Consider the following 12,894-nt stretch of genomic DNA (forward strand, 5'->3'; position numbering starts at 1 on the left):
TCATGTATCTCTGACTTCAAAGATCATATTTAGTAAGTAGCTTTTAAAGATTGTTCGTAAGTCTGAGAATGTGATTCAGCCCTGTGGTGTTTTTCTAGCCTGTGTTAGAAATAAACTACGTCCTGTTTGAAAGTAATGCCTTCGGGATTCCTTGGCTCCTAGGTCTCTGATAAAATGTTGTTTGTACCTACTTGTATATTTCTTACTTCTCCATTTGCTTTAATCCAGGTTAGATCATGGCATTCCCCAGGCTAACCCTGCTGTCCTTGGCACATAGTTTTCTCCCTCCCTCCCACCCCGTTATTCCAGGCTGCCCTTATGCATTCCTTACTTGGTTTCCCCCCTTTGGCTGCTGTGTACTTGATTCTCTGTTCACATGTGTGTCCTCTCCCAGTTGCTCCCCATTCTGTTTGTTCATTTGAGGCTGACAGCAAATAGCTCTTTGTTCCCCTTATTTGAAACTTTACGACTGCGTTTAACAACAAGAACAGGTTGTGTCAACCCCATGCCTGACACATGCCAGGCATCAACTGTGTGACTTCATCTTGTGGACCAGCAGGTGATGCAGGTGAAATCTCAGGTTACGGTGGCATTAGTGAAATTGGCTCTTCTCATGTCCCTGGGGAGATGGTTGTGTGAAATCATCAGGAGTGCACTCACATTCAGCTGGACTCGGTGGCATCTGAAGTCGTGCCACACTCATGTGACAGCTGCCGAGTATTTCTGTCACAGCTTCTGGAAGACCTCAGTCTCTTGGCTCAGGACACTGACAGGTCATGGGTCTGTTTTAAAAATTCCATTTAACTTGTCCAAAAGCAGGATATTCTCTGATGTGTTCCCCAAGTGAAAAAGAAAGATGAGCTCCTGTAACCAACCTCTGCATGCCAACAATTTGGATATTTATATTACGTAAATTTGACCTGGGATGTGCTCAGTGTATGACTTGCCTTAGGCACTGGCTTGGATCCCTAGCACCAAACAACCCCATTAAAATAATGAATGGAGCTGGGCGGTGGTGGTGCACGCCATTAACCCCAGTACTCAGGAGACAGAGGCAGGTGGATCTCTTCTTAAGTTCTGAGGCCAGCCTGGTCTTACAGAGTGAGTTCCAGGACAGCCAGGGCTACACAGAGAAACCCTGTCTTGGGAGGAAAAACAAAACAAAAAGTTAACAACAACAAAGAAAAAAAAGGAAAGTAAAAGTCCTAAGAATTGGCTATCAGAACTGCCAGATTTGTAATCAATTTCGTATCTGGCTGCATTTATTTCTATGCACCATGTGCATGCTTGGTGCCCATGAGAACCAGGTTACAGATTGCTAAAACCAAAACTTGTGCAGTGGTGAATGTCCAGAGAAGAGAGAGTGCAGTAAATAGCCAGTGTGGGATGCTTGACAAAGCCAGGTGTGGAAGCGGTTTGGTGACAGTTGGCACTTGTAGATTGTTCTCAGGAAGGAACTGGTGATTCTGGGTGGGATGTCCCTTTGTGCCCGAGCGTTACTATAGAGAGTGCTGTGATGGGAGTGTTGCCCAGGTCTGTAATCCATGCTGGCATCTGTCCTGAACCTTCCCTGCTGCTAGCACACTACCCAGAAGGCTATGTTCTTGAGTCTTAGTGGTTCTCTGGTTTTGAAGGATTGCCAGGAGGACCTGGCATTTGTTTCAGTTGTGGAACATTTTTTATTAAATTACCATCACTTGTATGTGCATGTGCATTGTATCATATACATGGAGGATAGCAGACAACATGCAAGAGTTGGGGACTTCTGGGAAACTGAGGTCATTAGGCTGTGTGACAGGCACCCTAAACACGTCATTAACATTTCAGAGCTGGAGGCTTTGTGTGTGAGATGAGTTAAACCCACACGTTTCCTCCTGGGCTTGTTGAAGCTGGCTGTGGGCCTCCTATGACAGTTGACATCAGGAACACGTCCCACTGGAACGTTTATGTCTTTTGCATGTCAGGTTCTCAAGTTGCCTATTAGAAGTTCCTAATCAAAATATAACTTGGTTCCTTGGATTGGGCCTCTCATGCGTACAGGCCTTCGGAAGTCATTAATTCACTCTGCTTCCAGGCACATAGCCTTAAAGGTTGGTCCACTGACTTGTGTCTATTTGCTGCTGGGGTACCTGGGATGGACCTGGGGTGCAAAGTGTTGGTTTGTCCCAGGGTGGAGGAGGAAGGCTTCAAACCATGCAGGTTTGGGCAGATTTCTTGGGTCCAGCCACCTTTCAGAGGAACCTGAAAGTTGGGACAAAATCTCTTGCTTGTTTGTGAGTTGCCCTTCCTTTCCTAGGCTTCTGATGGGTCCTGTCAGTGCACTTGTATACAATCAGTATCTGATAAGGGACAGAGCAGAGCTGGTCCGTAGGGCTGCTTCTGTGGTCTTTAAACGTGCACGCTGTCCAATCTCACACACTGCGGATTCTGCCTCCCCCACTGTTACAGCTGCAGCACTGCTGTGTGTACTAGGCACATGCGTCCCTGGAAGAGATCAGTACAGCAAGCCATAGTGTGGGCCGGGACCACATCTTCCTAATTGCTAAGAAGTTGTCAGTGGTTCTCAGCCTTCCTAATGTTGCATCCCTTTAATACACAGCTCTTCATGTTGTGGTGGCCCTCGACCACAAAATTCTATTTCATTGCTACTTCATAACCATAATTTCCTGCTGTTATGAATCTTAATATAAATATCGGGTATGCAGGATATCTTACATGCAGCTGCTGTGAAAGCCATTTGATCCCCAAGGGGTCATGACCCACAGGTTGAGAACAGCTGGTTTATGGTGCTGTTTCTTTGGATATTTCTTTCGTTTTGCTCTCACGGATATTATGAAGTTCACCCTTGTTTACAGGATTTCAATCTTCTAGTTTTTTTGGGTCCTGGGTGTGGATCCATGACCTCACGTTGCTAAATTAACACCCCCCACCCCTCCACACACACCCCTCCCCCCCAGCTACTACTGCCAGCCCTTGCTTTACTTTTCAAGATTTGGTCTTCAACCACTGGAACAACCTAGGGTCTAGGAGCATATCCAGGCTGTGTGTAGAGGGCCCTGCGGTGAGCTCTGAGCCCTACTCTCGGTGCTATGATCCAGCTCTGCCTGATACTTGAGGCCTGATTTGGTGTTTCAAGGGGCAAATCTGGAGGGGAGTGGTGGGGTGGCAGTGCCACATGTGATTTTACTTTCCTAAGGAAGCCCACTAGCAGCACGGCCAGGACACAGGCACTCGTTGTGTCCTCTTTGCAGGGGACCATCCTGTCTCTGCAGGCTGCATGTGAAGGTGCTGAGTAGGACAAGGAATGAAGTCCTTCCTGTGATAGGGGCTGTTCAGGGCAAAGCATTACTTCTGGGTTCTGTGACGTCTCCCTGGCTACTCTCTGATGAGGCAGCAGTGGATCGTGTGTGTGTTTGTGTCCAACTCTGCCGTGAAGGTTGCGGCTGGAAAAAATCAACCAAGTAGACTGGGATGAGGCAGTTTGTGCCATGAGATGAAGATGGCAGGGGTGATCCTCACCTGCCAACTTCTTAAAGCTAGTAAGACATCTCCACATTAAGAGGTAAGGATGAATGGTGTTGGAGCCTAGGTGCTTGCTGTCATTTTGAAGGTGGTGATGTGGGTTCCCACTATAACAGGGCAGATAAATCATCAGAACTCTAAGCCAGCATCTTGTGTGAAAAACAGTTTAGTTTCCATGGACTGTTAGATGGGCCATGCTCCTGTGCCCATAGAACCCTTGTCCAATACTTCTGCTTATAGGGTAGCCATGAAGACAAAGACCAGAGGGTTCAAGAGAAGTGTTTGTGAAGCAAGACTGGAAGGAACACATCATGGGACAGTGTGAAAGTCACAGCATGGTACTTGTTACTCTTTTGCTCTTGCAGCTTGCAAACACAAAGCAGTCTGTACTGGGGCTAGGTCCAGGCTGGGCGCTGGGGTCCCAGAGGTCCTGCCATGTCTGCCGTGCTCCAGACTGCTAAGTGGAGAAGCACCAGGACTCTTGTCACAGCAGCCAGTTCATTGATTTTGGGGTGATTTGTGAGGACAGCAGGCTGGAAGGAGTGCTTGGATAAATACACAGTAAATGAGCCCTCCTAGGAAGTGCATAGTGAGAAAGCCGGAGCAGAGAAATGAGCCATGTCTGGGTATCTCCCACCTCTGTTTCCATCCCCGGCATTTCATGCTCTCCAGGGCTGGGCTAGGGGATTTCCTAGAGGGGATTTTCAAGAAAGCCCCGAGAGCTGGAGGGCCCTCTGCGCAGGAAGGTGACAGCCACGAGAGGGGTGGGCATTGGCTGTCCACCACTGGGCCCTCAAGCACAACAGAGAAACCACATGTGCCTGAATCCTGAGTTACTGGTTTGGTAGCTTCCTCTCCTGAGAACAAGGCTCAGGTCCTGGAGGATGGTGAGGCACAGTGTGTAGTGTTTTTGCTCGGCTTTCTGCTAGTCGTCTAAACGTAGTTCTTTTTAAAATTATTACACATTTATTTGGGTGTGTGTGTGTGTGTGTGTGTGTGTACGTGTGCACGCATGCACCAGTGTACAAGTGGAGACCAGAGGACAACTTGAGATTTGGTCATCTCCTTCCATCACGAGGGTCCTGGGGATAAGACTTGGTGGCAGAGCACCTTTACCCTCTGAGCCATCTTGACCTTTGCCAGTCCTGAGACAACAAAAGCCAGTGTTCTCTGCGAGGTTGGTTGTTTCACTCGACAGCAGTAAACAGAGCTCTTTGAAGGTGCGCTGTGTATTCCCAGCCTGGGGGAGGTAGGGGTTTGGAGTGCAGAGAGCCTACAGGGAAAAGGAAGCAGGCCACCCTCTCAAGTCACTGGCTTCCCGCTATAGATGTCCTAGCCAAGTTCTGGAAGCCAGAAGCGGGAACTTGCCCAACCGGGGTGGTGAGCTTGTAAGACTGCTCCACTGAGGGCCATTGCCTATAAAAGTCCATTGGGGAAACTATTTATTTCTGTTGGGGTTGAACCTCGTTGGGTGTGTCTAGGTGGAGCCTGCAGATCCAGCAGGACTATTGGGAAGGGTGCTCCTGAAGCAGAATGTGGGGGAGATTCCTGTCTCTTGTGACTGGATGCGAGCCTGGTAAGACCTGGCTCTGGGCGGACCCGAGGACACCCATCCTGCTACTGAGGTAAGTGAGAAGAGCAAGAGGCCGCTATCCTGAAGCTCGACACTCCCCTTTCCCCCCCAAAAAAGGTTTGTGGTGGGTACCACACACATTAGAAAGTGGTTTCCTTCATGAGTTACACGCGGTCAGCATGCTAGCCCTCCCTTTCCCCTTCCACCATTCTTCCCGCTCCCTTTTATCAAATATGGGGTGTTGCTCAAACTGTAGTCTAGACGGGTCTCCAGTGCACTGCCATTCTGCCTCAGCTTCCCCTGTTGGGATTACAGGCGTGCACAAACATGTCCATCATATATTTATTTATTTCTTTATTACGGTTTTTCAAGACAGGGTTTCTTTGGGTAGCCTAGGCTGTCCTGCAACTAGCTCTGTAGACCAGGCCGACTGGCCTTGAACTCACAGAGATCCACCTGTCTCTGCCTCCCAAGCGTGGGGATTAAAGGTGTGCGCCACCACCACCTGGCTCTTATTTAGGTTTTAAACATTCCATGGACTGAATTAACAGGTGTTCTCTGCTCTGGAGAGGATAGTCTGGCCTGGCGTCTCTGTGGCCTCTGGAGAGGACAGTCTGGCCTGGCGTCTCTGGTCTTTCCCATGTTTCTCTGGGCACCAAGGGCTGTGGGCTGTGTTGAATGCTCAGTCTCTGCATAGTGTTGGGGTGACTGGCTAGCTGTGGGGCACCCCAGGGATAATATGCAATACCCCCAAGGGACCAGTAAGCGTTCACATTATCCACCTACATGCCATCGTTCATGTCAGTCTGATTCTGATCCCTGTCACCACTTACCTGCCACGTTAGGGCTGAATAGTCAGGAAATGTATTCTGGGTTGGGTGTTTCAGAAACCCCATGGGGTGGTGATAGCCTCTGTTGCTCCCCAAAGTATGCCTTTCCCTCAGCAGTCTTGGGAAACAGTGCCTTAACATGGGATGCATGGTTATTTTCCTCTCTGGTGGTCCCAGATCTCAGGCTGTGGTCTCATTCAGAGATGTTTCTTGTCTGCAGATGAGTCTATGGACTCACAAGCTTGCCCATGCCACATCTTGCCCTCAGCAGGAAGTGTGTGACTCAGCAAGATCCCCAGGCTCTAGGCCATCCCAGGACATGGAGGATGGGTGTGAACAATGCGGTTGAGATTGGCACCTCTGGACAGGCTGTTGCTGTTGGCTTACCTTTGTGCGTGGTTGGCTAAATAGAAGCAAAATGGTTGGGGAAGACATCTTCACTGGATGCCTGTAAACAGCCTTGACAAAGCTGGCAAGCTCAGTGCTCTGGATTCCCCCACCCCTCAGGTGTTTTGAGACCGGGTTTCTCTATGTAATAGTCCTGGCTGTCCTGGAGCTCGCTTTGTAGACCAGGCTGACCTCAGACTCAGGATTAAAGGCGTGTTCCGCCACCACCACCATTGGGTTTGGGAGTTTAGTGAACCTTGTGACTGTAGTCCCAGAAGTGATACTTGACCCAGTTTTTAGATTCCTTAGAAATGCGTTTCATTCTGTGTAGGGCTGCTGTCTGCACACAGTGGAAAGATAGGCAGGTTCTCTGTTACCTTTCTCCACGTGTCTGGCTCCAGTAGAGCCTGGGTTCATGGGAGGTGTCCAAATGAGAACCGATCTACAATACTTTACATATTTCCTTGAGCAAGTGCCTCCCTGTAGGGTGGCAGTACCTGTCGTTTGCTACCAAAGGAAGGAGACTGCTGCAGATCTCTTGCTGAGTTGACACACAGACTGTGAGAGTTGGTAGAAGGGCAGCCACTCATAGGTGAGCAAAGGTTCGCCCTCCTGGCAGCTGAGTGTCAAGAGAGCCACTCACTGCCTTCAGCTTTAGGGTTGGTACAAATTGTAACAATTCAAAGTTCCAGGGAATCAGAGTCAGTCCTTTAATTGTTGCTTTCTTGTTTTATTTTCAGTATTCATCTAGTGTGTAAAATCTTCAGAACCCTTTTCTGTTTCTCCAGAGAGAGCAGCCTTCTCAGTGATGATGGGAGAGTGTTGAGGGGTGTGTGTGTGATGAACTGTGCTACAGACCTGGCTGGGAGCTCTCTGGGAGATTGCCTGGGGCCTGGCTCTACCCTGCAGGCATGGTGGGCAGAGAGAGTGTCCGCGGCTTCTGCAGTCCTTCTAAGCCACTTCATGCTTGTGCAGAGGTGATGCGTCCTTGGTGCTGGCCTATGGACATGCCAGGGCTGGATCTGTGCCTTTCTGCAGGGCTGCATTGTCTGGTTGGCAAGAACCATCTTAAGCAATATCTGCCAGGCCTTGTGCCTTGATCGTGCTCTCAGAATCTAGATGATGGCATTGCAGCAGAGACAGGACAGTCGGTTTCTCTGGGATTGCTTTATATCCCCATCTGGGAAGAGAATGTTCAGGCCCAGCAGTGCAGTGGCGAGCATGGACAGTTTCTGTTCTTATAGAATACGGTGATGCTAGAGATTGGAGCCATCTTTGGGGGAAGAAGGTGGGTGAAGCCTTTTGCTCCCAAGGGAGGGTTGCAGCTCACAGCTCTCCCTGGTGTGCTGTGCTTTCAGGTGTGGCCGACGAGAACGCCTTTGCAGAAGAATGCCAGCGGAGAGGCCAGCAGATACCAGCTCTGGCCCCTGGCCCGGCCCCAGCAACAGTCCGGGCCCTCTCCCCAGCCCGGCCCCCGGCCCCAGCTCCAGCCCCGACTCCGGCCCCTTCTATCAGCACCCGCACACAGAAGCCACCCAGGCCTGCCCCGACGGCCAAACTTGTGTCTAAAAGCAACTGGGAAGATGAAGAACAGGACAGGCAGCGGGTTCCTGGCAACTGGGATGCCCCCATGACCTCAGCAGGTGTGCAGAAGGGAGCTGGTGTGGAGCACCCCCAAAGTGGTTTGCCCCCAGACCCAGGACAGCGAAAACAGCAAGCAGGCCTATGTTGCTGCATTTTGACCTGAGCAGGCTTGGGGAGCTGGGGGAAGGTGCCAGGCCTGCTGAGCAGGGGCAGAGGAGATCCCTGCATCCAGCTCACCTCCCACAGCTGCTCTATGGACAACCCCATGATTAAAACGGGGGTCCCAGTATTCTGATGTGTATGGAGTATGTTGTCTAGGTTTAGTTGACTGCTGAGGAAATGCCCGGTGCTGCTTCTGTCCCCAGTGGCTCCTTTTTATAATTTTGATACTAGATCTTGAGATTTGTCACTTGACCTGATTTGCCCAAGGCCACTTGCACACTTATGTTTTGCAGAAAAAAAGCTACAGCCAGGTTCCCAGTAGAGTGCTCTCAGGTGAGCCACTGGTGAAGGTGGAGGCCTGGCTCCTCCCTCAGTGCTCATGATGGGATCGTCCACTGCCACTGCCCAGCTCTACCCTCAGCCAGCAGCTTGTACATCTTCAGGAGCATTTCCTGTAGAACATTCTGGATGGTCAGCATGTACACATAGAGCTTTCCCAGTCAGGCCCAAGCCCCCTATCAGTGTAGTTTTATTGCCCAGAAGTGAGACAAGTTTGTGCCTATGGCCGCACAAACTCAGCAGGCCAGACTGCAGAGATGTGGCTTGGTTGTCCATGTCTGATTGTGTTGCAAAGTGCTCCAAGTAGGAAACAGGGAATGGTCAATTCTTTTGCTTCCCAGAACTTTGTATTAAAGTCAAACCCCCAAATCCCTTTAGGTTCTCCTCAGAGGAGAATGCAGAGAGCCCTCTAGGGTAGAGTCCCCGATGGGCAACACATTGCTGGAACTGGGCAGCAAGCATATAGTTACCCTGCTGTGGGGAGATGCCAGCAAAAACAGATGGGTGACTGGGACACGAGCTTTGTGCAACTGAGTGACAGATGGGGGCAGGGCTGCCTGATTGCATAGGAAGCTTTCGTGTGCCTCAGTGGCTATGGACACCTCCCAGTGTCCACTCCCAGTACTCCCAGGAGAACTGGGAAGGGTGGTGGGAGGTCAAAGCAGCAGACTTGTAGATTTTACCCCCTCTCTTCCCCCATCCCCTTCATGTTCATTTATGAAGGCATCATAAGGCTGACCCGTGAGTCAATCTCCTGGTTTCTAGAAGGTACATAGGGACAGGCCTGCTTGCAGAACTTGTTTACAGGTGCGCAGGCCTCCCACCACGGGATCTGGACAGGAAGTGTGACTGCAGCAGATGGCCATTCTCTTGGCCCTGGGCCACGCCTGTTAAGCAAAAAGTGATCAGCCAAGGCCGAAGAATCTGGAGACAGTAGAGTTGAGTAGTAAGAACAGCAAATCACTCTCCCCTTGTTGCTTGGTCAGTACTGATCCAGACCTCTTCTGTGTATTGTGTGAACCGAGAGTCTGGAAGAGCTGTGAATGAGGTAATCGTCTCGTACATCCCCGAGTCCGAAGTCAGAAGCATCTGCCAGCATATGGCTCTGGGTGTAGCTGGTGCTTCCTCCTCTCTGTCCCTTTGCTCCCCATGTTTTTAAGGAACCATGCTTTCATATAGAAACATGTGAGCAGTCTTTCACTTATCTCTTGTATAGGAAAGTGTGAGCAGCCCTTCTTTGCCTTCTATAGGAAAGTTCAAGCAGCCCCTTCACTTACCTTCTATAGAAAAGCGTGAGCAGCCCTTCTCTTGCCTTCTATAGAAAGGCGTGAGCAGCCCCTTCACTTACCTTCTCACTCAGAAATGATGACTCATTTTGAAGTGGGATTCTCCAAATTGCCACCTGAGCTACGCGAGAACTTGGGTTATCAACAGAGTGAAAACAAACCCGTCGTGAAGGACATTAGAAACTTAGCTACGGTTCAAAAGCGGTTTCTGGTTTCCACAGCGACAAAGCCGCAACCTTTGGGCAGCATAGCTTGTTCTGTACTGTGAGCTGCTGTTCTCCAGCAACACAGAAAGCTTTGCAAAGTCTGGTGCTCTGCTGTTGGGATCAGGAGGATTAAGACCAGTCCGTCCCTCTTAACATTCTGAGAGCCATGTTGAAGAACTAAGATGATCTGGGCCAGGCTTCCTGCCTGTGTAGCCTTCAGGGGTTTTGCTGTTACTGTTGTTTTTGCCTGGTTTTGTAAGTCTTGGGCAAGTTTGAAACTTTGTGCAGAATTTCCCAGTGGCAGCTTCCATTGGCTGTCGGCCAGAGAGCTGTCAGGTACAGTCTAGAAGAGCCAGGCTGGTTGGCATCAGGATGGGGAGTTTCCTCAATGAAAGTGATTTTCACTGAGGTGTCTTCATAAAGAAGGACTTTGCAATTCAGGCCAACCTGGCGTGTCAGTCCCCCAGGAGTTTCATGGCTTTAAACGTGTGTGTGTGTGTGTGTGTGTGTGTGTGAAACTGGATTGTCCATGTGCTAGGTAAGCTCTGTATCCCTGAGCCTTGGATTTAGCATGTGTTATGTTAGCTTTTTTCTTTTTTCTTCTTTGTGGGCTATTCTGTGACCTTTAAAATTTGTTCTGCTGCACTTATTGGAGAAGGGATTAGTGGCATTTTTCATTTGTGTATTCCATACACAGCATTGATCTGTGAACTGTGAAGAACACATGTCCATTAAAAATGGCAATTATCCGACATGAGGAAAGTCATGTATGAAGGAGCAGACCTATTCTTCCTTCTTGCTGAACTTGACCCTGCCCTGTGTAGTGGTGTGGAGCGCAGACCTCTTCACAGGGCACGACTTGTAATTCAGTGAGCTGGACCTTGCATCTAACTCTGCTGCTGGCCTGCATCTTTGTGCCACCACCTGCTAAACTAATGCATGTGCTAGGATTTTGGTGGATCTCACTGTGGGAATTTTGAGGTGTCATTGGGCCTGTTCTAGAAGTTGGGGATCTGAGATTTCTTGTGGCTCTTCCTCAGCATGAGGCTCACATCCTACCTGCTTCACTGTGGCCAGGGTCTAAGAGCTTCTGCAGGAATGAAGGCAAGGCCGTTCATTTCTGGCTCATTGGAAACGTCCAGAGACTGAGCCTCAGTCCATCTCCTGTGGCCTTGGTTGGTAAGGTTGTGCTTGTTAGCTTTAATGACAGGAAAAACGACAGTGGTTTTGTTTTCCAGGAAGAAAAATGGTGTTCCAGGGAGAGTGGGCTGTCCATTGCAGAGGGAGCTGTGGAAGGTCTGGACCTGGCAGAGTAGGTGACAGGGCTGTGCATTCTGCAGGTAGGGCCTTGGCAGGGCCTCTGAGGACTGAGATGGAGCCTGTTGCACAGAGCTGGCTCTGTGATTGGGCCGCTGGGTAAATGCAGGATGCTTGCTGTGAGTAGTACACTGTGTGGTGGTCATGTTCCGTGAGTAACACGGAAGGTCTTCAGTCTGCTATTCCAAACAGTTGGTGTTTTCATGTGGACAGCATGAATGACTGTTCTGTTGTCTCTGTCCGTGGGGAAGTGTCTAGTGAGTGATGCGCCTCATGGGGAAGCAGTTGTTGGTGTGCAGTGTTTCACAAGCCATGTTTCCTTAGGGCTCAAGGAAGGTGGCAAGAGGAAGAAGCAGAAGCAGAAAGAGGACTCGAAGAAGAAGAAGTCGACCAAAGGGAACCACTAGGCTGAACTTGGCGGCAGCCGCTGCAGCCGCTCTGGTGTGTGGTGTGCACGTGCACGGCAGTGGCATCCTTTCGGTGCTGCTTCGCTTAGCAGGATTATGGACATGTGCCCACGGATCGGTAGGATCAGGGGTGTTGGAGATGGAGGTGACAATCTCGGGTGGCCCGTATAGTGTAAGCTTGTGACACATCCTCAGCCTTGTAACTCTGCTTTTCCCCAGCACTAAATCCTTAGCATTTTCCTCTTGAGTTGTAAGGATCTTCTGCCTCATTCTTTTTAGCAGTCCGAGCCCTGCTCCGCGCACCGTGGTGTTTGTAGCTGTAGGAGTCCAGTAGGGCCCAGTAGGGAGCTGGGTATGTGTTCATGACTGTTTCCTGGCGGCGGTACAGTGGGCAGTTTTAGTACAGCGGAACTTAACAGGTAATGTAAGCTGCGCCTTGAGCCATGGGTTTTAGGGTGCTTGATTCAGTACTCTGGCAACATAGGCCATCACGAGCCACTTCAGATACAGTCTTTCCTTGTACTTATTGTTCAACTCTTAATCTTCTCCAGGTAGTCAAAAACTGACACCAAATGTAGTTTAGTTTTTGGGAAATCTCATCTTCTTGGAGAAATGTTTGCCCTTCAGTCAACAGGTGTTGCCTAGCAATACCATTTCTAGCTTTCGTAGGTCAGTGCCGCGGCTCTTTACACAGCCACACAGGTGCATGCAGAACGATCAGCCACCGAGCAAGAAGCTTGACCTCAGTTCTTCAGATTGCAAACACTGCCCCTTCACATCGTCCTGTCACAAATCCATGCCATGCTGCCACCCAACCTGCCGTTTGCACTGTGAGCACCAGGTAGTTCCGATGCCGTCTCATTTCTGGACTACACGTGCCTCTTGGGGATGTGTTCCTTCCTTTCGGCCATGAGGATCTGTTGCTTGGACTTTGTCTTCTTGGAAGAGAGGGTGTCATTAAAAGTTGGTGGACTTGAGATGCCAGCACTTGGGTCCAGCAGTGTGGAAAGGGGGAGTTTTGTGAGTTATAGGCACTGCCGTAGCTAGGGGCCTGGGCAGAGTCACCTGAGGTTGAGGGGATGGCCACGAAGTGTTTGCTGTGTTTGCTTGGTTTCGGTGGGAGGTGGTGTGGGCAGTTACCATGGAGTGTGAATTGGTATTAATGTGTGTTGTGGAAATGTGACCCACAAGGCATAATGTATTTTAGTGTTCCAACGTAAATAAAATGTAAAGGTCACTGAGTCCAGCTCTTGTGTGGTCATTCCTTGCCTAAAAGTTGAA

The 12,894-nt window shown here is 49.9% G+C and overlaps 1 protein-coding gene across 8 annotated transcripts in view; it reads left to right on the forward strand.

Annotated features, from left to right (window-relative positions):
* The window catches only part of Dnajb6 (DnaJ heat shock protein family (Hsp40) member B6), a 52,131-nt gene extending 39,254 nt beyond the window's left edge, over nucleotides 1-12,877 (forward strand). For 3 of the 8 annotated variants that reach the window (XM_057768775.1, XM_057768782.1, XM_057768791.1), the window contains exons 9-11: nucleotides 7,671-7,955; nucleotides 11,128-11,201; nucleotides 11,531-12,876. In XM_057768775.1, the coding sequence (XP_057624758.1) occupies nucleotides 7,671-7,955; nucleotides 11,128-11,201; nucleotides 11,531-11,797 (626 nt within the window). In that variant the 3' untranslated portion in view covers nucleotides 11,798-12,876. Of the gene's footprint in view, nucleotides 1-7,670; nucleotides 11,262-11,530 lie in introns of those variants that run through there. The other 5 variants (XM_057768798.1, XM_057768807.1, XM_057768812.1 and 2 more) reach the window with 5 other exon arrangements.
* Nucleotides 12,878-12,894: the final 17 nt, after the last annotated feature.

The sequence above is a fragment of the Chionomys nivalis genome, chromosome 1 (assembly GCF_950005125.1).
Source record: "Chionomys nivalis chromosome 1, mChiNiv1.1, whole genome shotgun sequence".
Classification (NCBI taxonomy): Eukaryota; Metazoa; Chordata; class Mammalia; order Rodentia; family Cricetidae; genus Chionomys; species Chionomys nivalis.